General features: G+C 47.2%; 1 protein-coding gene across 2 annotated transcripts in view; it reads left to right on the top strand.

Moving 5' to 3' along the window:
- SLC13A3 (solute carrier family 13 member 3) overlaps nt 1-27,441 on the top strand; it is a 60,601-nt gene that overhangs the window by 19,510 nt on the left and 13,650 nt on the right. Inside the window, exons 2-9 of one of the 2 annotated variants that reach the window (XM_090286508.1) lie at nt 544-809; nt 3,118-3,281; nt 12,562-12,628; nt 14,977-15,162; nt 17,261-17,386; nt 19,086-19,181; nt 20,374-20,478; nt 24,797-24,894. In XM_090286508.1, coding sequence (XP_090142634.1) covers nt 544-809; nt 3,118-3,281; nt 12,562-12,628; nt 14,977-15,162; nt 17,261-17,386; nt 19,086-19,181; nt 20,374-20,478; nt 24,797-24,894 — 1,108 coding nt within the window. The remainder of the gene's footprint in view (nt 1-543; nt 810-3,117; nt 3,282-12,561; nt 12,629-14,976; nt 15,163-17,260; nt 17,387-19,085; nt 19,182-20,373; nt 20,479-24,796; nt 24,895-27,441) is intronic. The other variant, XM_090286509.1, reaches the window with a different exon arrangement.

Below are 27,441 nucleotides of genomic sequence, written 5' to 3'. Positions count from 1 at the left end.
CCCACTGTTCCACACGTGTCAGTAGCGGCTTACTGCCCCCGATGCTCAGCGTGAGGTCCTCTGGCTGCACACTGGTGGGCTGGAAGGGCGGGGCGGCGACTCCCGGGAGCAGCCCTCAACCACTGATGGCCAGGGACTTTGCAGATAAATAGCCCTGCTTCTGAGGCATAATCCACACCGCCTCCCATGGTCCACACCAGGATTGACCCCCACTATCCTTCTAGAACTTTCTGGGGTCCTCTGTTAAGTAAGCTGTTTTCACTCTCATGCTCATCTCGGGATCTATTTGTAAGACAATGGTATATTTCATGTAATCCCCAAACCGTCCTAGAAACCAGGCAGATATAGTTTCCCTGTTTTATAATTGACCAAAATGAGGCTCAGATTGGTGACGGCACCTGCTTGCGGTCAAAGCCTTGGGCACTTTGCCTCTCCACTGCCGCCCCGAGGGATGTGCCTCGTGGGTCCTCCTGCAGGACCTGCCCTCCCTCTGCCCCGCTGTGCTCTGCTGACCCTCCTGAGCCTGCTTCTCCCCTCCTGCAGGAAGGCCGCTGTCTGTTCGTCATCCTGCTCATGGCGATATACTGGTGCACAGAGGCCCTGCCCCTCTCGGTGACGGCCCTGCTGCCCATCACCCTCTTCCCCCTCATGGGTATCCTGCGATCCAACGTAGTCTGCCCCCAGTACTTCCTGGACACCAACTTCCTCTTCCTCAGCGGTCTGATCATGGCCAGCGCCATCGAGGAGTGGAACCTGCACCGGAGAATCGCCCTCAAGATCCTGATGCTTGTTGGGGTCCAACCGACCTGGTAAGGCCAGGTAACAGGTCCAGCCCGAAGGGGGGGAGGCAGAGGGATCCATCTCCTGCTTGGTACTCACCCAGGCCAACAAACATATCGACGTACTTAATTATTCCTCAAATATGTAATCAGCCCCTCTCTGTGCCAGACACAGTGCTAGGTTCTCGGGGTAGGGATTCTCAAAAGGATGTAAGAATCACTGGGACATCGGTTGAAATGCTGATGCCCAGGCCCCGCCCCCTAGGGATTTGTGTCCAGTAGTTTTAGAAGGGGCCATTTAGCAATATGATGCTCAGGACCAAATTCCACCTTCCCTGCTCTGGGAAATGACTTACCCTTTCTCTGTCTGTAAAATGGCAATATAATAGCCCTGACCTGCACATCCTCTTAGTTTGCTGTTTACCAGCGAAGTAACTGGGTGGGTGGGGAGTGGGTGGGGATGGCCTTAGAGAAGCAGGAGGCGGGGTCCATTCCTGCAGGGCCCCAGGCCCCTGACTAGGATTTGGACTTCTATTCTAAGCGGATTGAATGGCCTTTAAAATAGGGTCATTGTTTTCTTTGCTTTCTTGCTTGTTTTGCAACTTGGTCAATCTTTAAGCATTCCTTCCTCGAATAATGTTTTTAAATTTGTTTCCCCTTTTATTGATTCCAGAGAAAGGGGAAGGGAGGGGGAAAGAGCAGGAGAGAAGCATCGATGTGAGAGAGAAACATCGATCAGTTGTCTCCTGCATGCACCCCAATCGGGGACCAAACCCACAATCTAGGCATGTACCCTGATCAGAAATTGAACCTCTGACCTTTCAGTTTAAGGGATGACATCCAACCATTTCAGCCCCACCTGCCAGGGCCTGGAATAATGTTCTTAAATCATAAAGCACAGCACATGGGTTTTAAAACAATAATAACCACAACAATGATAGCACAATGCACTCACCCAAATACTTTTTTAAAACACACAATTCTGTGATGCAGTACCCCGGGTGCCCCTTTCCAGTAAATGATAAAGTCTAGCAAGCGGCCTAACGACAACTGCAGTTCTGAGATAGTTTTGAGTGTCAATGATATTCTAAGATGTCTGCACCTATGATACGGCAATGCGATATGAAAGTATCTGTGATCTTACAATAATTGGTGACCAAGTCCTGGGCACTTCTCATACCACTGAACTTTGTGGCCCATGTTTATCATGGAAGGAAATCATTTCTATTAGATGTTAGTAAAACAAGGATGTATTTTTCTCCCTTCTTCCCATCCTGAAAGATATCCATGGTCACACCCTGGGTGGGAAACTCTGTTTTGAAGAGTTGTAAGCTGGGCAATGACAGGATGGGAATTGCATTTTTAAGAAATTCCTTTTGGCTGCCATGTGACGAGCAGATGAGCAGTGAGAAGCTGGATGCAACCCAGTTAGGAGATGGTTCTAGGTGTCCAGGCTAGAGATGCTAACAGCTTGGACTAGGGTGGCAGCAGTGGAGATGGGCAGAATTTGAGAGCTTTTTTGCGATGGGGATGGGGTAGGGTTCGGGCAGGGAGGAGGGAGAAGAAAGTTCTGGATGACTTACAGGTTCTTTAGCACCTGCTCTGGGCCAAGCACTTCGCCAGGCTCTGAAGTTGTGTTTCCTCATGGAGGAACCGTAAGTGCTGGGGAGAGATTCCATCTATTGCAGAGTTTGATTCCCGAAGGACACACCTGCCATAGGAGCTCACATGAGAAGCCTGGGGGGGGGGGGGGCTCATGCAGATGCTTACATTTGACCTTGAGGAGTGGATGGGGCTGCTGACAAATATATTTTAAGTTTCCACAATGAACATGATGACGCTGGTTCAGAAATAGACTTAAAAACACAGAATAAATAATCTAGAAAAAAGTCTGAATCAGTGGGGACGGGAAAGATTACTCAGCAAATGATGGGGGTTGAAATAATTCGTTGAGCCTTTGGAAAAAGATCTACTTAGAGCTGGCTCCATACTACAAATCTAACTAAATCCCAGGTGGATTAAATGTTAACTGTAAAGAAATTTAAACTCCTGGTGATGGGAGGGATCAAGCAAAGGAAGGAAGGCAGGGGATGAGGGCCTGTTTGGGAGCTGGTGAGGAGTCCCGCAGAACGCGAGCAGGGGCTCCTGGTAAGAATGGGAGGGGGAGGGGAAGAGAAGTCTGGGCAGGCTGTTTGGGGTGAGATGGTGGAGGGTCTTGGTGCCAAACCAAGGCAACGTGATCCTGCAGTGGGCTGGATGCCTCAGGGGTGGCGCACTCAGAGCAGAGGGCCTTCTGGGTCCCCGTTCCAAAGCTGCCTGTAACTCCTTCCATCTCCAGGCTCATCCTTGGAATGATGGTGACCACCTCCTTCATGTCGATGTGGCTGAGCAACACCGCCTCCACCACCATGATGCTGCCCATTGCTAGCGCCACCCTGAAGAATCTCTTTGGCCAGAAGGAGACTCGGAAGGACCTCAACTGGGAGAGTGAAGAGAATGCAGGTGAGGCAGTGGAAAGGGACTGGGGACCAACCCCGGCAAGGCGGGGGCGTGGGAGTGGGAGTGGGGGTTTCCGAAGGGTGTCAGGAAAGGCAAAGGGAATACACTTATTGAGCACCTCGTATGTGCCAAGTGTTTTCATAATAATCATAACTGAAAATTAACTAAGTGAACCATGGTACTTTAAAAAATTGCATTTATTGAGCATTTACTATGTTATTAAGCAAAGAGTTAAACATTTTCCATATACAATCTCTACCTCTCAAAACAGTGTTAGGTAATAGGTACTATAATTAAGCCTTGTTTTAAAGCTTTTGAAGAGATGCTCAACATTACTAATGCCCAGAGACATGCAAATTGAAACAATGAGATTGACTTCAATGAGACTGGCAAAAAAATGATAAAGCTGGATAATGCCAAGTGTTGGCAGGGATGGGAGCCATTGGAGCTCTGTGTACTACTAGAAGGAGGGGGGCCTGGGTCTGCCCTTCTTCAGGGCAGTCTACAAATATTTAATCAGATTAAATGTGCATATACCCTGTAACTCAGCAGTTTTGCTCCCGAATGCAAATGCTAATGGGATTCTGACACAGGTCCCGGAGGGGACACATGTGACAATGCTCACTGCAGCATTCTCCGGGTGGCACGCTGGTAGCCACATGGAGGGGATCACGAGTAAAGGGGAAGGCGAGGTGGGGCGGGTGCTTTTCGGAGCAAATACGGTTCTATAACTGAATCTCGTAAAACATAGCTGCGATTTTCAAAAATCCAGAAGGAGATATAGAATATATCTCCATTCTGTAAATACCATTATGTAAATTAAAATACACACAAATGACAAAACGTTTTGCAAGAACATAAACAAATGAAGAGTGACAGAGTACACACACATCAGAGTGGCCGCTCTGGGAATGAGAAATAGAGATAAAAGGGACTCAATAAATAAATACAGCAGAAGAGGGGCCTTGTGCAGCGAACAGTGAGAATGTGCCGTGAACTGAGGGGCTAGGTCCCCTCAAACCTCTGAAACTGTATTCCAAATAAAACAAAACACAAGTAGCTGCCATGTCTTTAGATGATTAAATGAAGGCCCAGAGAGGGGAACTGACTTCCCCCAGTCACACAGCAGGCACATGGGTGAGCCCGCCTTTGCACCCCGGCAGTCTGGCTCCAGTGCCCACGCTCTGACCCATGAAACCAGCTGCAATCAGTGACAATTCCTTTGGCTGCGAGTAAAAGAATACCTGTCTGCAAGTGGCTTAAAGAATTTCTTTTTCTCAAATATCAAGAAGTCAGAGAAAGGCAGCTTCAGGATCAATTCAGAGGCACAAAGACGTCAGGACTGTTCATTGACTTCTCTGTGATGCCCTCGGTCTTTCCAACATGGTTGCAAAATAGCTGCCATTGTCCCGTCTGCTTTAAAATATCTTTTTACGTACACAAATATCTTTCAGCAGGAAGCTTGTACACTGGTACATATGTGGGCAGAGATTGCAAATTTATACCCAGTTCTGATTCTTCCTTTATTCTTTTAGTAATAGAACCCCCACCTGGGCACATAGCTGGGCAGAGAAAAGGCTGGTACTTAGATGTGGTCATGTGACTGAATTTAGCCAATGGGAACGGATGTGATGGTGGGGCCCAGAGACCCTCTGGCACCCAAAGATGGAAGCTACTTGTTGAAAGATGGGTGGCAGATCTACCCCAGCAGCTCTGGATCATTTATCCCAACTAACACAGCAAACATTACCCAGGACACTATGAGTTCTGTGTGCTAGTTATGTCTTTTCAGATATGCATTATAATAAATATATATCTGTTGAGAATATAAGTATTGATCCAAGTATCATCTACTTTAACCTCATGTACTGTGATAAGTCTATTTCCCCATCATGCAGTAAGGGGTCTTGCTTATTTTATTTCCACAGCAGCCCTGAAATCTAGAAGTGATTGTAAGTACTTCATAGACGAGTTTCAGGGAGGTGAAGTGATCGGTCCAGAATCAACCGCATGGTTGGTAAAGTAGCAGAGCCAGAATCTAGGCAAGGTTCAAGGCTTCCCATGGGGAGGGAAAGAGATGCACTAGGGCGGGGGTGGGCAAATCTTTTCTGTAAATGATCAGATAGTTATGTTAGGCTTTGCTGGCCACTCCATCACAGCCAATCAGCGCTGCCCTTGCAGAGAGAAAGCATCCATAGACAACACATAAATGAATGTGTGTGGCTGTGTTGCGATAAAACTTTATTTATGGGTGCTGAAATTACACGTGTATACCATTTTCACATCACGAAATATTTGTTCTTCTAATGATTTTTTTTTCCAGCCATTAAAAACTGTTGGAATCATTCTTAGCTGGCAGGCTGTGGGCTGGATTCGGCCAAGGGCCGACCTTGTAGTATCTGCTTCGTTGGTTCTCAAACTGTTTCCCCCGAGTCTTGGATCTCCAAGAAAACAGCCTCGTAATTCTCCTGGGGTGGCAACAAACAGTGAAGACTTCTCCCTTATCTCAGTTCAACTCCAGCTGCCCCTCCTTTATCTGTTTTCTACACTGAGCTGCCAAGTACCAATCACAGGTGGTTACTGAGTACTGACTTTATGCGAGGACTCCTCTTAAGGTCTTACCCGTGAATGAGGTGGAGCCAGGGCCCCTGCAGAGGAGTGGAAATTGAATCTGGGTCTCTCTCTCTCTCTCCTTCTCTCTCCCTAAAATCAATAAAAAAGGATAAAGCAGCCCCAAGGTTTGAATCCACACCAGCTGACTTCAGAGCCTGTGCTCTTAACCTCTGTTATTCTGCCTCCAACACCAGATTTTTTTTCAGAGTCTAATGGCAAAAAATAAAATAAAAAATAAAAGTATATAAAAAGTTTTTAAAAATTAAATAATTAAAAAAAAAAAGTTTGGAAGCCAAGTCCCTTATTATAAAGATAAAAAATCTGAGACCCAGGAAGGGAAAGGGACTTGCCCAAGGTCACACACGACGCTGGACACAAAGTGAAACTCAGTCTTCTCGCATGCTGCAGGGCGTCCAGAGGTAGCGCCCCTGCAAGGTCAGCGTGGACACCTGCTTTTGTGAACATTGGAATCCGGCAGCTGAGATTAGTTAATGAGCAGCCCTAAGGCCTAAAACAAAGCTAATTCCAGTGCAAAGAAAGCTGCTCCCTTTCACCCAGTTTCTGTGCCGTGTGAGGCGAGGTGAGGAGAGGACAGGGGTGGAGGGAAGTAGAGGCTCTGTGAGGGGCCAGAACAGGGGTAAGGAGGCCCCCAGGACCCGAAGTCCACAAGGGATGGCCACAGCAAGAACAACAATCCTGTGCGCGCTCATTTTCTAAAGGCACTGTGCTAAGTCTTTCATATCCGTTAGTTAGCTCGTTTAGTCTTCCCAACAGTCCTCGGTGGTAGGTGATCCCCATGTTACAGATGGGGAGACTGAGGTGCAGAGGCAAAATGGTTTGCCCAAAGTAACATGGTGAGCTGGTGGCCGAGCTCTGTCCAACTCTGGACCCTGTGCTCCTGAGCACCATGCCAGAGTGGGACAGAGCCTGGGGCAGGGTGGGGCTCGCTGGACGAAACCCAGGGGTCCTGCTGTTTCTCCTGTCAGTTCCTTTACTGAGCTCTGCTCCCGGCCCCGCTTCAGGGACTGAGGGGCCATGGGGAGGGGGGCGCGCTTCTCCAGCATCCTCCACCTGCGTGTCCTCATCAGATCCTCCACTACGGCCTTCACGGTGGCCCTCTCAGTGTGCCCTTTGGACAGAGGAGGACCCTGACGCTCAGAGTGGTGAAGCCCTTGCCCCATGTCCCTCCACCAGTAAGGGGCCTACCTGGCTTTTGCATCTGAACTACCATTCTCTGCCCTGCACCTGTGCTCAGAGAAGGCTCACGTGCCACCTGTGTCTTTCCTTCAGGAATGTCCAAGGGGCTATCAGTCAGAAAGCCGTTTTTGAGGCTGGGGTAAGCCCTGCCCTCCTCCTTTGCTCTCCATTCATGCGGCCAGGAGCAGGGCTCTTTTCTCAACTGTAAAATGAGGACAATACCTCCCATTTCATCTCTATTGTTGTGACACTTACGTGAGAAACGAGAACCGGGAACATAGGAAGGGGTTAGTTACTATGTGGCAGTTGTATAAAAACCATGGTAAGATGTCCAGGAATTGAGAGGAGCCGATGGTAAACCCCACACCGATGATAAATCCCGCGCTGTGCTGCACCACTGAAGTCTCCTATGCCTCCTGGTCGAGAGGGTTCTGTTTATTATCCTTGTCTATTCCAAGCTGCACAGGGGTTTGTGTCAATCCCTTTCATTGCTGAGGTCCCATTCCCCTAGAATACTGTTTGGCACATAGTAGGTGTTCAATAAATATTTTGAGTTAAGGATTGAATAGACCAGTTACTTCACTGTTGCAAGATGGGGATGTAACCTGCCTAACCTGCGCCCTTTGGCTTTCCCTGGGGCTCTCTTTCCCTAATGTGATGCAAGAATTCTTTCCTGCAGGGCTTCTGTGTGCCCAACGTCAAGGTTAGACTAGGGTTAACAGTTCCAGGCCAGACCCACCAAGGCCAGGTGGGTGTCTTTGGAGATGGAGTAAGATTTAAGGGGGAACAGAATCAATAGTCCTGGAACAAGCCTGACTGTGCCGCTAACCCTTTGGGTCACCTTGATCCCAACCTTAAGCCACTCCTCTGGGCCTCGATTTCCCCAGGTGTAAAGAGGACGTTAATAACCCCTGCCCAGCTCTCCCAGTTTGTTCTGAGCCTGCTGTAAGATTACAGATGGGAAAGTTCTCATTCCCCCGCCTGGTACAAACTTGGGTATTGGTATTACTTGAATAAGATCTTACATAAACCCCACCTCCTAACCAGCCTATGTACAACAGGTACAGTCTTATGTCGGGGGTCCCCAGCTCAGATGCTGGCAGCAACCGGGGTCCATGAATGAGTGACAAGGGCCAGGGGGAAACTGAGGTCCACTGGTGAACAGTGCTCCCTCTGAGGGTGTGGGCAGCCTTGAGGGCTTCAGTTTCCTGATCTGTAACTTCAGGGGAGTCATTCTTAGCCCAGGTTTTCCAAAAGAATTGCCTGCAGGGCTTTTCAACAATACTGAGGCTCTGGAACTGCTAAACCAGAACTTCTAGGGTGGGATGTGGGCACTCTCAGGAAATGCTACCGTTTACCCAGGGCTGTGGAGGGAAGGGTACAGAGTGGGCTAGAGGTGACTGGGGGCTAAGCGGGGTCACTGGGTCGGAGGTCTTCCCGTCTGGCCATCTCCTGGGGAGCAACCTTTGCTTCCTATCATCAGTGTCCTATTAACACTTCCTGCTTCAGTGCCCTGGCTTCTGGCTGTGTGCTTTGCGCGTGGACATGTACTCCCCTTGGCCCCAGGTGACCTGATCAGCATTTAGCCTTCAGACCATGGCCGGTGGTCAGCAGGACCAGGCTGGGACACAGTAAACATAGCACAGTCAGCCAGCAAGGAATCCTGCTCCCTCATGGTACGCCCAGGAAAGGAGCAGCCCCACGTGGAGAGAGGAAGGCACTGACTTCCCCAGGCCCCTGGGTGAGACGGGGGAAGAGCGGAAGCTGGAGCCCAGGCCCTCCTTCCCAGTCCACATGACTGAGGAGCCCAGAAACATGTTTGTGGTTGAATAGGTTGAGTTTATTTCCATTGCTGCAGGGAGGGAGAGCACACTCCAGGGGCCAGCTCGATCATCTCAGCAAGAGGGTGTGAGAAAGGACCTTTCGCAGGACCTGGGCTCTTGCTGGGTCACGTGGTTGGGGGATCTAAGGAGGAAGGGCTTGTTCTAGATTGGCTGCTGTCAGAAATCGGGGCAACTCGCTGACTGGGTAAGGAAGGAGCAGCCATTCACTTCACAAGAACGGGCATGCTTGGAATTTTGTGGGAGGCAACTGGCTTTGTGCTTAGACAGCTTTAGCCTCCTTGCTTTGGCTCATTTTATTGGTCTGAGAGTGACTTTGTCTGAGGTCAGTGATGTGTAAGATTATTTAGATCCAACAAGAGAGCAGCGTAGCGTATTTGGGTCAGACGACTTCTAGATGTCAGGGACCACTTGGACGTTCTTTCCCAAGAGTAACCCACATTAACTAAATCCTTGCTAATGCTCAGAGTCCTGTGAAATGCTTTCAATCATAGTCTGGCAAACTTCAGCCCAGCAAATCTAGCTCACCACCTGTTTTGTGTGAGCTAAGGATAGTTTATATATTTTTAAATGGTTGAACGAAATCAAAAGAAGAATATTTTGTGACATTATATAAAATTCAAATTTCAGTGCCCCAAAATAAACGTTTAGCCACACTTGTCTTTAGCTGCTTCCATGATATCAGGGCAGAGTTGAATAGATAACAACAGAGACCAATATGGCCTCCAAAACCTAAAATATTTACTATCTGGCCTTTTACAGAAGTTTGCCAGTCCCTGCTTTATTTAAATGGTATCTTACTCCATTTAGGTTGCTGTAACAAAAATCCCATAGACTGGGTACTTATTTCTCACAGTTCTGGAGGTTGGAAGTCCAAGGTCAAGAAGCCAGCAGATCTGGTGCCTGCTGAGATCCCCCTCCCTGGTTCGTAGATGGCTGTCTTCTCGCTGTGTCCTCACATGGCTGGAGGAGCAGGAGGGCTCTGTGGGGACCCTTTTATAAGGACACCACCCCCATTCATGAGGGCTCCATCCTTAATGACCTAATTACCTTTCAAAGCCCCACTTCCTAATACTATCGCATTAGGGATTAGGTTTCAACATACGCATTTTTGGGAGGATGTAAACATTCAATCTATAGCAAATGGATCAATTCTTTAACCCCCTTGACAACCCTAGGAAAATTATTACTTCCACTTTATGAATTAGAGAATTGAGGGACAGAAGGTTAACAGATTTGTCTAAACCAGGGTTTCTCTAAACTATTGACATTTTGGGTGGGATAATTCTTTTTTGAGGGGGGGCTGACCTGTGCACTGTAAGATATTTAACAGCATCCCTGGCTTCTAGATGCCAGTAGCACACTCTGCATCCCAGTTGTGACAGCCAAAAATGTGTCCTGACATTATCCAGTGTCCGTAGGAGGGAGAACTGGCCCTGGTTGGGATCCACTGGTCTAAGATCACATAGTAAACGATGGAGCTATGATTTGAACCCAGAACCCATGTGTTCAGTTACCAGTCACACACCCAATACCCAGGGATGGGTTCTTTCGCCCTTGGTGATGATTTCAGTGCAGGAACTTTTTAATTCTTTCAATTTTTTTTGTCTTCAAAACACTATCAAAGGCTCTTAGGGAGGCTGACCTATCAAGCAAGGGATACTTTAAAAATAAAGTCAGATCCTGTCCTGATTCCTCTACTCAAACACTCACCTGCCTTTGCTCCCATCTGACTCAGGAGAAGCCAACATTTTTACTATAATCTCCAATCCCTTGTGTGATCCAGCCCACTTCCTGCCACCCACCCCTTGTCTCTTCTCTCATCCCACCTCCTGCTCCTCTCCCACTGCCTCAGGCCTCTCCAGCCCCACTGCTCTCCCTTCTGCTTCTGGACACACCATTACCCTCTCACCCCAGGGCCTTTGCACCTGCTCTTCTTTTCCTCAGAGGTTTGCATGGCTCACCCCCCTCACCTTCAGGTCTCTGTTCGACGCTACCTTCTCAGTCAGTCTTTTCTTGACCATCTTTTAATAAAGCTGTCCCATCCCAGAATACCGGTCCCCTTTCCTGCTTTATTTTTCTCCATGACGCTCATTACCATCTGACATACTGTATATTATTTGTTTATGGTCTGTCTACCTAACCAGAAAGTAAGTTCCACCAGGACATGGATTTTCATGTCTTGTCACTTGTGACATTACTGATGGAATGATCAGCTAGGGTTCACATGACTAAGTTCTTTTTTTTTTTTTTTTCATTTATTCTATTACAGTTGTCCCAATTTTTTTCCATTTTGCCCCCCTCCACCCAGCCCACACCTCTATCCCACAGTTAATCCCCTCTCCGTTGTCCATGACCATGTGTCATTCATACATGTCCTTTGACTAATCCCTTCCCTTTCCTTCCACCATTCATTCCTCTCCTCCCCTGGCCCCTCCTGCAGCTGTCAGTCTGTTCCATGCTCCCATCACATGACTCTGTTCTGCTCTTGGGCTCCTAGTTGCACCAAGCTCTTATCTAAGAAGAACTGAAACACATTCACAACTTATTCATTCTCAGCATCTCTATGGCCACTAGCCTAGGGCAGTCATCATCATCTTATCTGGAAAACACCATGGATTTGGAACTGGTTTCCCAGCTTCCATTTTTGCCCCACTACAGCCCATTCTCCTTACCAGACCCAGAAATGTTTGCAAAATGTTAATCACACAATGTCCATCTTGGGCTCTAAATCCTGCAGGGGTTCACCATCCTTGAGTTGATGTCTGACTTCTATTGACCGCTGCCTACCCCACTCCCACTCCCTGTCTCCCCTAAGTTTTCCTTACTTACTGCCCTCTCAGCACACTGGCCTTCTCATGATTACTCAATTCTGCTAAGCTTCTTACCCCAGGGCCTTTGCACTTGCTGTTCCTGTTGCCTGGAACTCTCTTCTCAAGGCTGTTCATGTGATTGGCTCTATTTTATCCTTGAGGTTTCAGATCAAATGCCATCAGCACATGGTGCCTTTCTCTTGACCTGATGATAGTAGGCCACCTGCTCCCCCTCCCCACTCTGCAATTACTTTCTATCACATGGCCCAAGTTTATGTCCCCCATCACTTTCATCACTACCTGAATTTCTCTTTGTGAGTTTATTGTCTATTTCCCATTCTAGAACATAAACTTCATGGCAACAGGGACCTTGTTGTATATTGTTCACTGTGTACTCCAAGCACATAGTCAATAGCACATAGTAGATGCTCAATAAATACTTCTTGACTGAATGAATGAATGAATGGGAGACTGGGGTCACCCATCCCATTGCTGATCCATCACCACTCTTAACTAGCCCTTCCCAAACATCCATTTGGCAGTGGCTGCTCAGGTAAGCCTAGGCTTGCGTTATGGACTGGCAAGCAGTCTTGCAGCTAACTCCCTGCCCACAGCTCGGGTGTCATCTCCATACAGAGATGGGTGGGACGGGAAGATGGAATGTGGAGTGACGTATTTTATTTATTTGACTGAATGAATAGTATGGGACCCTTGGCAGAGAGTGGAGCCTGAAGAAGCATTCTTGGCTGCCCCCAGAAGAATGCGTGCACTCCGGCCCCCTTCACCTGACACTAAAGACATCATGCTTTCTTCTCCTAGCTGCTGTGCAGACAAAAGACCTGCATACTGTGCCCATGGAGATGCAGTTTCTTGCCAGCACAGAAGAGTGAGTTCCTGGTGAAAATCATAGAGGAGCCAGTGCTTGGTCCAAGGAGATGATGAGCAAGAACTCAGTGCTGCAAACAACCTCCCTCCCATCTCTGAAATTTTCTCCAAATGACCTAATTGCCCAAGTTTCCAACCTTTGGCTTAGGCATAGACCGCCAGAGACCCCTTAAAATGCAAAATGTGGTCCGAGAAGGGGAGTCCATTTTATCCTTAGAGTTCTGGTCAGGGGAGGGTCTCCAGGGTGGGCCCAGAAGAGCAGGAGAACACAAGCCATATAATAGTCAAGGAGAGAGGGGTGCAGACCAGCTTGAGCAGCTCAAAAGGCAAAAATATTATACGAGGCAATAATAATTCCTCACACTGATATGAGTCAGGAAGCACCTTCACATCCATGGCATGTCCAGTCTTTGGTGTCCTTTGTATATGACAATGTGGTTCAGATCTTGGGGTCTGGAGCCACACAGACCTGACTTGGAGCTCTGGCTCTGCCATTTACCTGTTGTCATTTAGACAAGTCACTTAACCTTTCTGGGCCTTGATTAGGTTCACCTACCAAGTAGACATGATATTGAAACCCACCTTATAGGGTTGTTTTGAGATGAAATGGAATAATGTTGACAAAGCAGGTTGCTAGGTCCTCCATGCACGGGGGTAGCACTTGTCATTTAAGGCATCGTTATCTTGATTTAAAGGGATGAAACGGTGGGATGTAAAGTGACTGGCTCTCACAAAGCAAGAAAGAGGGCTAGGGAGGGGGCCTGGAGGTGACCAAGGGCAGCTTTAAAATGGGTGATCAGGGAAGGCCTATCTAAGAAGGTCGTGCGTGAGCAGACACTTGTGGGAGGTGGCGAGGGGTCATGGGGATCTGTCTAGTGTTCTCAGCAGAGGGACCAGCAGGTGCAAAATCCCTGAGAGTCCAGTGCAGACAGGAGGCCTGTGTGCTTCCTCTGTGGTTGGAGCTGGGTGAGCGGATGGCAGGAGGTGGTGTCGGAGAGACGGGCCGTGTGGTGAGAGGGTGGTGGTGGAGGGACAGAGCACGTGGGACCCCCACAGGCCAGGGATGCAGCCTTGACTTTGAATGAGATGGGAGCTGATGGAGGGACAGCAGAGAAGGAGCATGACCTCACATCTGGGCATCTTATCCCCAGACCTGTGCTCCTTCCCAGCACCCTTTGGGAGCTTTGAGTCCAGCTTTGAGTTATGGGTTCGATGATAGCCCAGCACTCACAGCCACGCAACCTGGGAATCCGTTTGAACCATCTGCCTATGCAGAGCTTGTGCTGAGCTTATTGGAAAGACCTGATGCCCTTCTCTGGAACTCCATGTCCATTGGGTGCAAACCCCGGCCATTGGATGGAGACTCCATGTCCATTGGATACAAACCCGTCCCCTTTCTGGGCCTCAGTTCCCCTATCGAACAAAGAAGGGGCTGTATTAGGTGAGTCCTAGGGCCCTATCTGCTCTCACATTGTCACTGTGAGACTCAGCCTGGCCAGACCTGAGGGAGGCCACCCTTCCTGATCAGGCCACTCCCCCTGAGCAGTCAGGCCAGGCAGGACGAAGGGTCTCCAGCTGCTTCCTTGCGTTCCTTTCAGACCCCAGATCATGTCCCCATTGCCCACTGGAGAAGGGGTGCCTCAGGTGGCAATTAAGGCCAGAAGGTATTTGGAGGGTTTTTTATTCTTTAAAACTTTTTTGATATGTTGCACAGGAGCAATTCTTAATTTTACTCACTTATAGACATTTTATAATTGCACAAGTCAAAAAATACTCTTAAACAAAAAATATAGTCAGCATTAAAACAGTTAAGTGAATACCATTCTAGATTATTTCTTGCTACCTCTCTGTATATATAAACACATTTTCTTAAAGAAAAATATCGATAATGCTATATATGCTATTATCTCACTTAATGGAGCATATTGAACATCTTTCCACCTCAATACATTTGTGTCAACACCATTATCTTTTAATTATATAATTAACAAGTCTTCATTTCATTCTTTCCCAAAACCGTTTAACCGTGCAAAGAAAGCAACCCAGAAAGAGGACCATCTTCATTTAGCTGATCCCTTTTCGATGGAGATGTAGGTTGTTTTCAACTTAACTTACATTTAACACCATGGGGACGCTTGTACCCACTCCTGAGGCATTTACCCAATTATTTCTTTAGGATAAACTCTTAGAGAAGAACAGCTGAGCTGACTGGGTGCATGTTTTCGGAGGTGTTGAAGGCCCGTGCCAAATTACCTTCTTAAAGACCATCAGCTGTTCCTGCCCAAGCAACGTGTGAGGCCGGGAACGCTGCGTGTGTACTGAACGGCTTCTCTTTGGGTTTGTTTAAAGCAAAGATGGCCGAGAGGAGGCAGAGGTTCCGTTGGATCGTCCAGCCAACTCCACGAAGGAGGAGGAATACCGCAGAAACATCTGGAAGGGTTTCCTCATCTCCATCCCCTACTCAGCCAGCATTGGGGGTACTGCCACCCTCACGGGCACAGCCCCTAACCTCATCCTGCTTGGTGGGCTCAAGAGGTAAAAGCAAGTGTCCCCCTCCTGGCCCCCGAGTTTCCTTCTTCTCCTCCCCCTCCTTCATTTAACATCCAGGGAAGGTGTGTCTTGAGTGCCTTCCATTGGCTCCGGGGATCCTGCCAGGCACAAAACCCAGCAAAATCTCTGCTCTAAGGGACTTCTATTCTGGTAGGGAGACAAGCAGTAAAAGAAAAAGCAAGTGAATATGGGATGTGTCAGTGTGATAAGCTGTGAAATAAAACAAAGCAGGGTAAGGGGGTAGATGGACAGGAATGAGCGGTATTTTATATTGGTCGGTCATGGATCTACAACCTTTCTAATAAGGTGACATTTGAGCAGAAGTGAGAGGGTAAACTATGTGGACACAGGAGGGAAGAGCCTTCCATGCAAAGGTGAATGGCATAAAGACCCTCAAGGTGGGAGTGTAGAAGGTGAAGGGGATTGTGGGAGGAGATGAGGTAAGAAGGGGCCAGACTAAGGCACCTGTTGTAAGGACCTGTCATAATGGAGTCAGTGCAAAGCTGAGGGCAGAGGCGTGACATGATGTGGCATCTGCTTTAAAAATACCCCAACGGGAGGCGCTGGTCAGTGGCTGTCCTGTCCACTGAGAAGCTTTACAACCATGGACCCAGGCCAGTGGTGGAGTGCGTTCTGTCAGAAGGTCAAGTGTCCTGATCACTGAAACTGTTCAGACGCAGGCATGAGAATAAGAGAAGGATTCTCAGACAGCATGACGTGTCTGTTCCATCATTCCAAGCCTCTTAGTTCAAAGATTTTTAGAATTCCTGTATTTCAAGATTCTAAGATTTTTCAGATTATTTAGGATTCTGAGAGGCGGGGTTTCCAAGATTCCTATGCAGTGACGATGTGGAATATGTTTATTTAATCCACATGAATGCAAAGGTAAGCATCTGGCAAACAAATAACAGTAAGAAGTCTTCAATACTCAACATGGCCCCAATGCTAGCCAATTTCTTTACCTGCTCCTCAACCAAGGAATCGAGGACCTGTTAGGAGGGTGGAGGTCCCACTGAGAGCAGGTTTGTCATACATAAATCTGTGCTATACTTGTGGGTAATCAAAATTACTTTCATGAGAAATTTTAAGTACACTCCTGTTTGGCCTCATGAGCTGATTTTAAAACCTTAAACTTACGCTATGTTTTCAAGGTTCTTAAGTTCCTCAATTTTAGATGGTAGAAACGAGCGATTTTCAAGCTGATGGGTGCGTATTAGGGCGGCTGGGAGAGAGGGAAAAATACAGCTGGGTCTCAGTTGCAGAGATTCGGATTCGGGAGAGGTGGGTTGGTGGACAGGCATCGGTATCTTTCCAATTGATCTGAGCCCACCGCAGACCTCTGGTGTCTTTTCCTCTCCATTCTTTGAGCAAGACCTGGCTGTGCCTGGGGTTCTTTGGTTAGCAACCAAAACACCAGAAGCCAAGATGGCCCCGTTTCAGATGTGGGGACAGTCTGGGCCAGGCCTGAGTGGGGGATGGGGCGGCAGTTGCTGTCCGAAAGTTTTCAGGCTGTCTGCCCACCCTGGTATGAGCAGAACTTTGCCCCAACTTTAAAAGAAATCGGGGGGGCGGGGGGGGGGGGGAATGCAGAGCTGTGAGTAAAAATAGCAAATGTGAAGGACTTGGAGTAAATGTATGCAAATCACATGCAAATGATATGCAACATTTAATTGCATGGGCTTGGACCTTCTGGTCTGGGAAGAGGCGATTCAGAAAGAATACTAAGTAATATGGGGTTCTGATTCTCCAGCTGGAAACCTGGGCAGACAGGGAAATAGCGGCCCCGAGTGTTCTTGGACTTTTCTCCGTAGATCCATTTTATTTATTAGTTTATTCTGATTATACATGTAATAGGCACATTATAGAACTCTCAGAAAATATAGAAAAAATTAAAATTTTGAAACACTTTTCATCCTACTGTTAATATTTGACATACTCCTCCTAGTTTTTCTATGCACATGTGTACACACACACACACACACACCCCTCCCCCCCCCACTTTCCCCCAACCCCCAACCCCCCCCCCCCCCCCCCCCCCCGCATGGCTGACGCTGGCTGGCTCTCACTGCCCTCTTTTCTCCAGTTTCTTCCCGCAGTGCGATGTGGTGAATTTCGGCTCCTGGTTCATTTTCGCCTTCCCTCTCATGCTGCTGTTCCTGTTGGCGGGCTGGCTCTGGATCTCCTTCCTGTATGCAGGAATGACCTTGAGGTACCCCTTCTGTTTCACGTGAGCTTTGAGCCAGCCTGAATTGTGTCTGACCCAGGTTCCTTCTCACTGGGAAGTGGCCTTCCTACATCTCAGTCTTCTAGGTCAACCGAGGATTTTCCTTATAATTTCATGTTATCTTCTCGCATGGTGACTGGAGTAGATGTCACTTCCTAGGGATGTGAAGATTATGGGTGTGTGGCCCGCCTGCTCTGCCCAGACCCTCAGTTAATTCACCCATCATCAATGCTAATACCCTAATAAAAACACATTTTTATTTTAATAGATATTGTCAAGTCAATCTCCACAGAACTGCACTCATTTGTTTTCCCATTTACCACATTTGAGAGTGTCTGTTTCCATATAGAAAAGTGGATTTTTGCCAATCTGCTAAGAGAAAAATAACTTGCATTTATTTCATTGAGAGTAATTTTGAGCAACTTTTAATGTTGAGGGACAATATGAAAAGTTTTTATATATTCATAGGGCTCATTGATCATTTCCTTTTCTGTGAATTGTTAAACTGTGTGTTTATATCCTTTGTACGTTTTTCAGATGGACTGTTGGGGCTTGTCTTATTGATTTCTAGTAGTCTTTATATATTGAAAGATTAGTGATTATTCTGCAAGATGAGTTACAAATATTTTTCCTGACTTGTTTTTCACTTTGTATATAGTGCTTTCTTTCATCTGGAATTTTTGAGAAAATTTTATACAGATGAACTTATTAATCTTTTCTCATGTAGCTTCAGAATTTTCCATTATAGTTTAAAGGGTCTTCCCCTTAAAGGAGTTATAAAAAAGTAATCACATGTTTTCTTTTGATACTTTAATTTTTTACATTTAACTTTTTTAAGTCTATTTGAAGTTTATCCTTAGGATGCTGTGTGAGGTTTGAATCAAATTTTATTTTCTGTCCCAGATGACCACCCAGTTGTCCCAACACCATTTGCTGACACCCCAAAGTTATTGATGTTGATGAAGTCCAATTCATCTTTGATTGCTTGAGCTTTTGATGTTATACACCTAAGAAACAGTTGACAAGTCCAAGGCCATGAAAATGTACCCCTGTGTTTTCTAAGAATTTTGTAGGTTTAGCTCTTATGTTTAGGTCTTTGATCCAGTTGGAGTTAAATTGTGTATGTGGTGTGAGGGAGGGGTCCACATCCTTTTGCATGTGACTTTCCAGTTGTCCTGGCTCCGTTTGTTGAGAGACTGTTCTTGCCCCATTGGAGGGTTTTGGTACCCTTGTTGAAAATCAAATGACTATGGAGCTATGGGTTTATTTCTGAACTCTCAGTTCTGTTCCATCGATCCATCCCTAACACCATTGACTGAACAGCCCCCCTTTTGCACACCAATCTGTGATACCGACTTTATCACAGACTAAATCCCCATTTATGTTTGGGTATATTTCTGGACTTTCTATTTTATTCCATTGATTTGTCTGTTTATTCATGTTTCTGTTTGATTCCCTAAGGGACCTCCTGGGAGTCATAGGATCAGATTCACATTTTGAAAAGACCATCCAGGCTGCAGATAGGGAGAACAGATTTGAGAAAGGGAAGACAGAGGGAGACCACACAGCAGGCCATTGCAGTCTGCAGAGCAGGGATAATGAGGCGGGCCAGGTGGTGGTGGGCTGGGGAGAAGTTAGTCACCCTTGCAGTGCCTACTCCTAACTTCCCCACTTTCCATTTCAGGGGCTGGAGGAAGAAGAAATCTGAGGTCAGAGCTGATGCAGAAGATAGAGCTCGAGCTGTGATTCAGGCGGAATTCCAGAATCTGGGGCCCATGACGTGCGTGGCCTGGGGCCCTTAGGGGTAGGGCGGGGAGAGAGCTGGGCATTAGACTTTCAGGAGAGCTACCTCCTGGTCTGAACTCCTAGGTCCCTGGGGGCTGAGTCCCAAGGGAATATCAGGACCAACGGCCTGAAATGGGTAGGGAGGTGGCTTGACAGTCAGCCTCTTGCCCTGGTGCTGGGGTACCAGAAAGCCCCTCAGGGTGTACTTGGGGTAGGGACCTGCCCCCTTCCTTCTAAATGCACCCTTTCCCTCCTGGTACATGGGATTCTCGACATTGCCTTGGATGACTTCCAGAACCTTGTTTAATGTATGTGTCTCATGTGGTAAAAATAACTAGGAGTCAGCAGGCTTGTCCCAATGGCTGACTCTGCCCCTAACTTCCTGTGTGACCTTGGACAAGGCACTAACCCTCTCTGGGCCCTGTTCCCCAATCTATGAGAAGGCCACATTGGGTAGATATTTGCCCCAACATTTGAGGCTCCTCTCTTTCCACCTCTGCATACCTCTCTCTTCATGTCTGTCCCTTTCTGCATTGGTCCCACTCAGTGTTGATGTTTATCTGTCCGCCTCTGTGTGTGACTCTTCCTCTCCCTTTGCCGACCTCTGTCTGTTTTCTTTCTCTCTGCTTTTCTGATTGTTTCACTCTTTTTCTCTGTCTCTGGATTCTCCTTAGGACTCTGGGAAATCCTCAGTAGAAACAATATAAGTAATCCCTCTCTATATCATGGTTCACTTACCGCGGCCTCACTGTATCGCGGGATTTTAAAAAATATTATATTTAATTATTTATTGCGGATTTTTCGCTATATTGTGGGATTTTGCGGGACTGTACAGTAACTACTAAAATAAATGTAAGGTTCCTACTTCGCGGATCTTCACCTATCGCGGGGGGGTGTCTAGAATGTAATACCCGCAATAAGTGAGGGATCACTGTAAATGGTTTGGGCACAGGGGGTGCTTGATGCTTAGGGAGGATCCTGGGTGAGTGTGGTAGCCCCAGACAGGAACCGCTCATGTCACGGGACACCCCTCTCCTCACTTGGGGGGTTTCATGGGGGGTGAATCACTTCTTTCAGCTTCTCAGAGGGCTGGGCCCAGTCACGCCGTGGGCACCTGCCTGAGGCCTTCTCGCCCTGTGGTTCGCCGGAGCCCACGGTCACCATGTGCCTGCGTATCTGTGCTACAGGTTTGCTGAACAGGCCGTTTTCATCCTTTTCTGCATGTTCGCCATTCTCCTCTTCTTCCGGGACCCGAAGTTCATCCCTGGCTGGGCCAGTCTCTTCCCTGCTGGGTGAGCCTCTGGGGACCCCCAGAACGGAGTCCAACAGGGCAGATTCTGGGATGGGCTGCGTGGAGCTGGAGAGGCAGTGCAGCAGGGGTGACCTGGGCTAAGTTCATGCCTCTTGTCCCTGGTGATGATCAACAGCTCCTTGTTCTGCTCTCCGAAGGGTTTAGGCTTGGATGATAAGACATTCAGGTTCTCGCGTATTAAGAGCTTTGGCTTGGAAACCAGAGAAAAGTGGTTCCAATGGCAGCTCTGCCACTTACAGATTGTGCAGCCCAAGCACATCATTCATTCATTCATTCATGTGTGCATGCATGCATACACTCAAATCAACATTTATCCAGAGCCTAATATGTGCTAAGCATTGTGCTAGCTGTTGGGGACACAGGCAAAAACAAGTAGTTAGACAACAAAATAACTTGTTGTAATGAGCGCAGTGAAAGAGTGAGAGGGTGACAAAGAATGGAGCGGGGGCCTTGACTTTGGAGCATTCTGGGAAGGACCAAAGGTTAGGAAGAGTGGAGGTAAGAGCTGGAGTACACTGGGCCTGCCTGCTGAGAGCCTGGGGTAGGGACCAACGAAGGACATCTGAAGAACCGACGGAAGCCCGGTGTGACCAAGGCCCGGTGGGAAGGGAGGAAAGTGGGCAAGACGTGGCTTGGAGGTAAGGCGAGGGCCAGATCGCATAGGTCTTGTTAGACACGTTAAGGATGTCTTTCTGAATGAGAGCAATAGGAAGCGATTGGAGGCTTTTAGGCGACTTAACCTCTCCGCCTCAGCGTCCTTATCTGTCAATGGTTCTGCAATAGTGCACTTCTCTTCGGATTGTCCTGAGCAGAAATGAGTTAGTACACGTCCAGTGATTAGGATTGCTCGTAGGAAGAACTCTATAAAACATTAATTCCATTTCCTAGAGACTGGATATGGGGGAAAATACAGGTGGACAGAACAATTAGGAGCTATAACACCATCTAGACGACCCTGTCATCTAAGACAGGGGTCAGGAAACTAAGATGCATGGCCCATTCTTTTGAATGGTTTTTACATTTTTAAATGTTAGAGAAAATCCAAAAATCATACAGGGTAGGATAAAACTAGGTTTATAGTTGTGAGTATGCAAAACACAAGAGTTTATTGTTATATTATTACTTATTAATTATTGTATTATTTTCCATATGAACAACTGTACATATTAGACCTGATAATGGGCACATGAAAATTATATGAAATTCAAATGTCAGTGTCTACAAATAAAGTTCCGTCGGATCACAGCCACACCTGTTCATTCATGTAGTGCCTGTGGCTGTTTCATGCTATGATATCAAAGTTGAGCTCTGATAGAGACCACGTGGCCTGCAAAATCAAAAATATTTATTGTGTGGCCCTTGACAGGAGACGTTTACTGACCCCAGGCTGGGCGAAGGCTTCAAGGCTTGAATGAAAGCGATAGCAATGAAGATGGAACAGTCAAGATACTTTTCAAAGTCAGAAATGACAGGACTTGCTATGGTTGAATTTGGGGGCCTGAGGGAAAGAAGGACCCACACAGATGGCGCTTAGCTGGAGAAGAGCATCCTTTAGAGAGATTGGGGTACCTTACCAACAATTCTATTTTGAACTTGGTTTAGACTTATCAAGTCTAATATGTCTCTCAGATACGCCAGTGGGCCCCTGGCTATGTGAGCCTGGAGCTCAGAGGTGTCAGGGTGCAGATATAAAGCTGGGAGTCATCAAAGAATTTTGGAATTTAAATCCACAGGAGCTGATGGACTCACTAGGGAAAGAGTGTAAGGAGAGTGCAGTAGACTCTGAAGAACCCTGACATTTAAGAGCTGGGTAGAGAATGATCCCACTAGAGAAACGGAGAAGAAACAGTGAGGTGGACAGAAAACCAGGAGCCATGGACTGGCAAAGGCCAAGAGAGCGAGAATTTTAAAGAGTGAGCAGGCGACTATGTCAGATTCTGGCATGAGTTAGAACACGATTCGTTGGCAGATATGTGCTCTGGATTTGGTGAGAACTGATGATGTCCATCAGCACCATCCAATAGGAGTTTAATGTGAGCCACATTTGGAATTAAAAATTTTTTAATGGCCACATTTAAAAAGTCAAAAGAGATGAAAATAATGGTAGTAACCTTTTTTTTTTTTGTAACCCTGTATATTATTTCAACATGTAATCCATATAAAAATATTTTTGAGCGATTTTATTTTTTTTAATACTACATCTTCGAAATCTGGAGTGCATGCTATAGTGCTGCGCATTTCAGGTTGGTCTCGCCACATTTCAAGTGCCCGCGAAGCACACGTGGCTGCTGGCTCCCACATTGGATAGAGCCGCTCTACACACTTCACCGCGGGGCCTCGGACTCCCCTCTGCTCCCGTGGCTGATACAAGTCCTGATCTCATGACGGCTGTTATGAGGAAGAAAAAACATAATTCCATGGAGCCTAGAGAAGTGGCTCTTATTACCATCCTTTTATTTTCCCCAAATATAAGTACTTGTTTTGGGGGTTTTTTTCCAGATGAAAACTGGAGGTTATCAACATTCCAACAATACAAAGAAAGGGAAACTCACCTAGAATCTCCATCTCCAGATCTCATGTACATCCTCTCTGGCTTAAAAAAAATCCCTATCCTACACCTTGCTTTTACTGGTTATGAGACTATGTACATTAGTTAAAACTCACTTAACCACATCCTTAAAATGGATGCATTTTATTCCATGTTAATTATACATTTCAGTGAAACATTTTAAAAGCACATGCAAACTAAAAAGAAACCTATCTAAACACAAGACTTTTTCTTTTACAGAAATGAGAGCATATGGTTTGTGATCTGCTTTTTTTTTTGTTTCATGATAAATTTAAACAACGCTGAATTGAAAACGTCTCCTCTCTGTCTCACTCCCCAAAGATGTTCACAATTAAAGTTTGATGTGTAACGTTTCAGATACACACACACACACACACACACACATGTATTCATACACACAGATATGTAACAAAAAATTGGAAAATATAATAACATGGTCATGGACAAGTTGCTCTTTTATTCTTTTTAAACACTGCATAGTAGTCTATGGAATGGGAGTATTTACTTTATCAATTCCTTTTGGATTGTGTCCAATACTGCAAATAAAAACTTTTTAAAAATTTACAAGGTTTCTTGGTTGTATGTCTATGTCAATATGTAAAGATTGGTATTATCTTACATATTTAAAAAACATGCAGGGTATTTTATTACACATACATTATTAAACACAATTTATTTAAACATCTATTTTTTCTGCTCTTACCAATAATGAGCATCCCTGTATGTAATCGAAGTACAAGAGTCCAGTTATTTCCTGATAAATTCCCCAAAGTACAACAACTGGATCAGGGGGGATTCACATGTAAAGTATTGAAACATGTTGCCAGCTGCCCTCTAGAAGGTTAAATGTTTATTTTCCCACCACCCCTCTTTCCCAACATCCTCCCTCATCATTATCACCCTTTTCAAGCTTGCCTGTCTGTTCACAGTGTTAAAAACAGAACGGGGCTCCATTCGTGTTTTGATGTATTTTCCTCTAATAGAGTGCTACTGGCTATCTTTCCCAGTTTCTCGGCCAGTTGAATACTCTTCTTCCCAAATGTGTGGACTAAAAAAGCTTTTGTTAGTAGTTGGCTCTGAGCTTCATTGAACTTGGAGCTGGAAAAATCTGGTTCCAGAGCCTGTCTTCTCCACAGACCATGGTCTGGCCTTGAGCTAGTCACGTTTGCTCTCTGAGCCTTGGGTTCCTCATCGCAGAAGATGCCTTCCCCAGGCTCCTGTGAGCTTGCTTAACAACTCCACAGGACACCTGGTAGATCCTTGAAAGGTGGCAGTTAGGCTTGGAGGGGCTATGAGGCTGGCCGCACCTGGGCTCTGCTGATGTGAATGAGTAAGCTGCCCATCCCAGGAGGAATGCAAAGAGAAACTGAACAATACAGGACTGTTACAAGAACCCTGGTTACAGTGATCCATGGGGGTTCCACAGACCTCTGTCACTCTCAGAGATCACATCCCCTTACCTAAGGTCCTTGGATTGGGAAGAAAAGTATGTGTTTGGCTGAAGAAGGATCTAAAAGCCCCAGGGAGCTGTGGATAAAGGGCTTTTGCATCCATGGGCAGTTGCATCCATGCTGAGTTCAGTGCAGGATGGAATCCAGAGCCATCAGACAAGGCCCCTTCAGAGCGGCCCTAATTCCCTCCCACAGAGGCTCATTTGTAAATATGCCAAACCTTGGCCTGCTGAGATGCCCAGGGTCACATGCTTTGGGGGCCTTGTCTGTCCTTGTAGGTTTACTTCTGATGCTGTCACCGGCGTGGCCATTGTCACCATCCTGTTCTTCTTCCCATCCCGAAGGCCCTCTCTCAAGTGGTGGTTTGACTTTAAAGGTAAGATGGTCAGGGCTGGGGTCTCCATGAGCTCAGGGAGTTCTGTGGCCTGGAGGTGGGGCCCACACAGGGACCTGCCACCCTGCTTCTCCCCTGTTCCCTGAATGAGCAGCTACCTTGTCTGGGCACTGGGGCTGCCAGAGGTGACTTCCCAAGGCAGAGTCAGCAACTAGAGTCCACAGGCCAGATCCAGCCAGCTGTCTATTTTTGTACGGTCCATGAGCTAAGAATGGCTTTCACATGTTTAAATGTTTTTTAAAAATCAGGAGAAAAAGATGTCGTGATACACTAACACTACATGACATTCCAATTTCAGTGTCCAGAAATAAAGTTTTTCATTTCTTCCATGAGAAATTTGTGGACTTACATTTTCTTTAGTTATATAACTACCTACACAATGGCCTCGATTTTACCTCTTGGCCCGCAGAGCCCCAAATATTTACTTTCTGGTCCTTCTCAGAAAAACTTTGCCGCCCCTGGACTTGCAACTCAGTTGCCTAAGGGGCCAGACATGAAAACCCCAAGCTGGGTTTAAATGAGTAGGAAGTGGTGGGCAGCAAGGTGAAAGTGCCCAAAAGCATTCAGATGCAGCTTAAAACAGTCGCTGAGCCCTCCAAACCAAATGGTCTGTAGGCTGGCCTTGGCCTTCAGAGCCCCAGCCCGTGACCCCGCTGGATTTCCAGCAGGTGTCTGCCAGGAGAAGGTGCCCACACCGGCCACCTGCACAGAGGCTGTGCCTGGCCCAGCTCTATCCGGGGAGCGTGCTGGGCTTGGACAGGAGTCAGGGGCTGGGGGTCACAATCTAACTGTTGTGTATTGTTAATAAAACGGAGTATTACAAAGGATGGTTTCAGTTTGGGAGGATAGGGGTTGGACTATGGAGAGGACAGCGTAAGGATGGAGAGGGGAGGGTTTGACAGGGCCCAGCAACTGTCCTGGAGCAGAGCTAGTCCTCCAGGAGGTGGCGCTGGGTCCGAGATGGGGGGGGGGGGGGCGTGGGCTTTGGGCTCCGCAGAACTGAACGGGGTTCCCTTGTCCCCTCCACGTCTGCTTCTCTGTCACATTTCCAAACTGCTTTCCTCAGCTTCTGATCTGTGTATCATTTCTTGGTCTCTGCGGCGTTTCTCCTGTTCCCTAGCTTTTGTGTCTTTCTAGCGCCTGCTTCCTTCAAGTTCTTGCACTTTTATAACTTCTGTTTCCTTACTGTGTCTCCTCCCTGGGAGCGTCCGCATACTCTCTGCTCCGTGGCTCCTGCTGCTTCCTGGCCCCTCAGCTTCGTCCCTCGTGGCTCCTAGTCGTACCGTGCCTACTCCTCTGCGTCCACCTCCTTCCTCGCAGCCTCGGCTTCCTCCTAATCTTTCCTCATCATTATCATTTCTGCTTTCTCATGATTTCTGCTTCCTCACAGTTTCCACTTCCTCAATTCCCTCTTCCTGGTCGTATCTACTTCCTCGTGGTTTGTTTCCCCCCAGGACTGCCGCCGCTTACGCCCCTCCTATGTCCTGCGCCCGCTCTGTCTATTCTTTATAGATTTGCCTGTTCTGGATAATTTTTTAATACCTGCAGCCATAGTTATATATATGTGACCCTTTGTGACTGGCTGCTTTCAAGATGTTTTTAAGGTTGAACGATGCTGTCCCATGAATTGGTGCTTCTTTTCTTATTTGGGCAGATCTCCCCCGACCCAGCTACCTTGCAGTCTCATTGATTCCAGTCCGGCCTGTGGCCTGGCTGCTCGTGGTCAGATCCCATCCGTGTTTCTGTCACCTGGGAGTGGGCTCGTGAGGCCCAGAGCTGCCTCTCAGCTGGGGCACCCCGACCTAAATGTCTGATAGCCCAGCACTGTTCTTCATCTGCTAGGTGACCGCGAATGAGTTCCTATATTCTCTGGGCCTTGCTTTCCCACTTAAATATAAGCAGATCCCCTTAGCCACTCCTCTGGCCTTCCTAGCCTACAGAATGGGGGCTGCACACTCCGGTGCCTACAGGGAGGTGACGTTTACGTAGACAGGACACTGTGTTTCAGGGACCGTGGCCCTCCCTGTTCATCGTTCCTTTCCCATTTCTGAAACAGAACAGTTTCTGTATCCCAAGAAAAGCGCAACAGGGGATGAGAGTAAGTGGCAAGACCTGGTGGAAAGCAGGATTTGGGGGGATGCCTGTTCGCTTACGTTTTGTCCACGGCTGCGTCAGGCCACCATGGCAGCCTAGAGGCTGCAAAGCCTAAATGATCCGCTCCCTACCCCTTTACCAAAGACATGTGCTGACCCCTCTTCTAACCATTGTACATGCTGCCGCTTTTGAAAACATAAAAATCATCCCATAATTCCATGGGTCAAAGGTTCTTGTAGGGTTTTGTTTTGTTTTTTTCTCCTGAATATCTTTCCTCTGTCTTTCCTCTCTGTACATCCAGTTACAAAAAGAGCCCTTTGTCCCGGGTGAGAATGAAAGTCACTTTTACCCAAAAGGGCTGCGGAGAGGCTTCAAGGCGGTCTCTCAAGCCGTGGGGAGCCGGGAGAGCGATTTCATTCTGAGTAGAGCAGAGGC

The sequence above is a fragment of the Furipterus horrens genome, unplaced genomic scaffold (assembly GCF_987537825.1).
Source record: "Furipterus horrens unplaced genomic scaffold, mFurHor1.1.pri manual_scaffold_8, whole genome shotgun sequence".
Lineage (NCBI taxonomy): Eukaryota > Metazoa > Chordata > Mammalia > Chiroptera > Furipteridae > Furipterus > Furipterus horrens.
The sequence above is the reverse complement of the archived record's forward strand: the minus strand, read 5'-3'. Positions and strand labels throughout refer to the sequence as shown.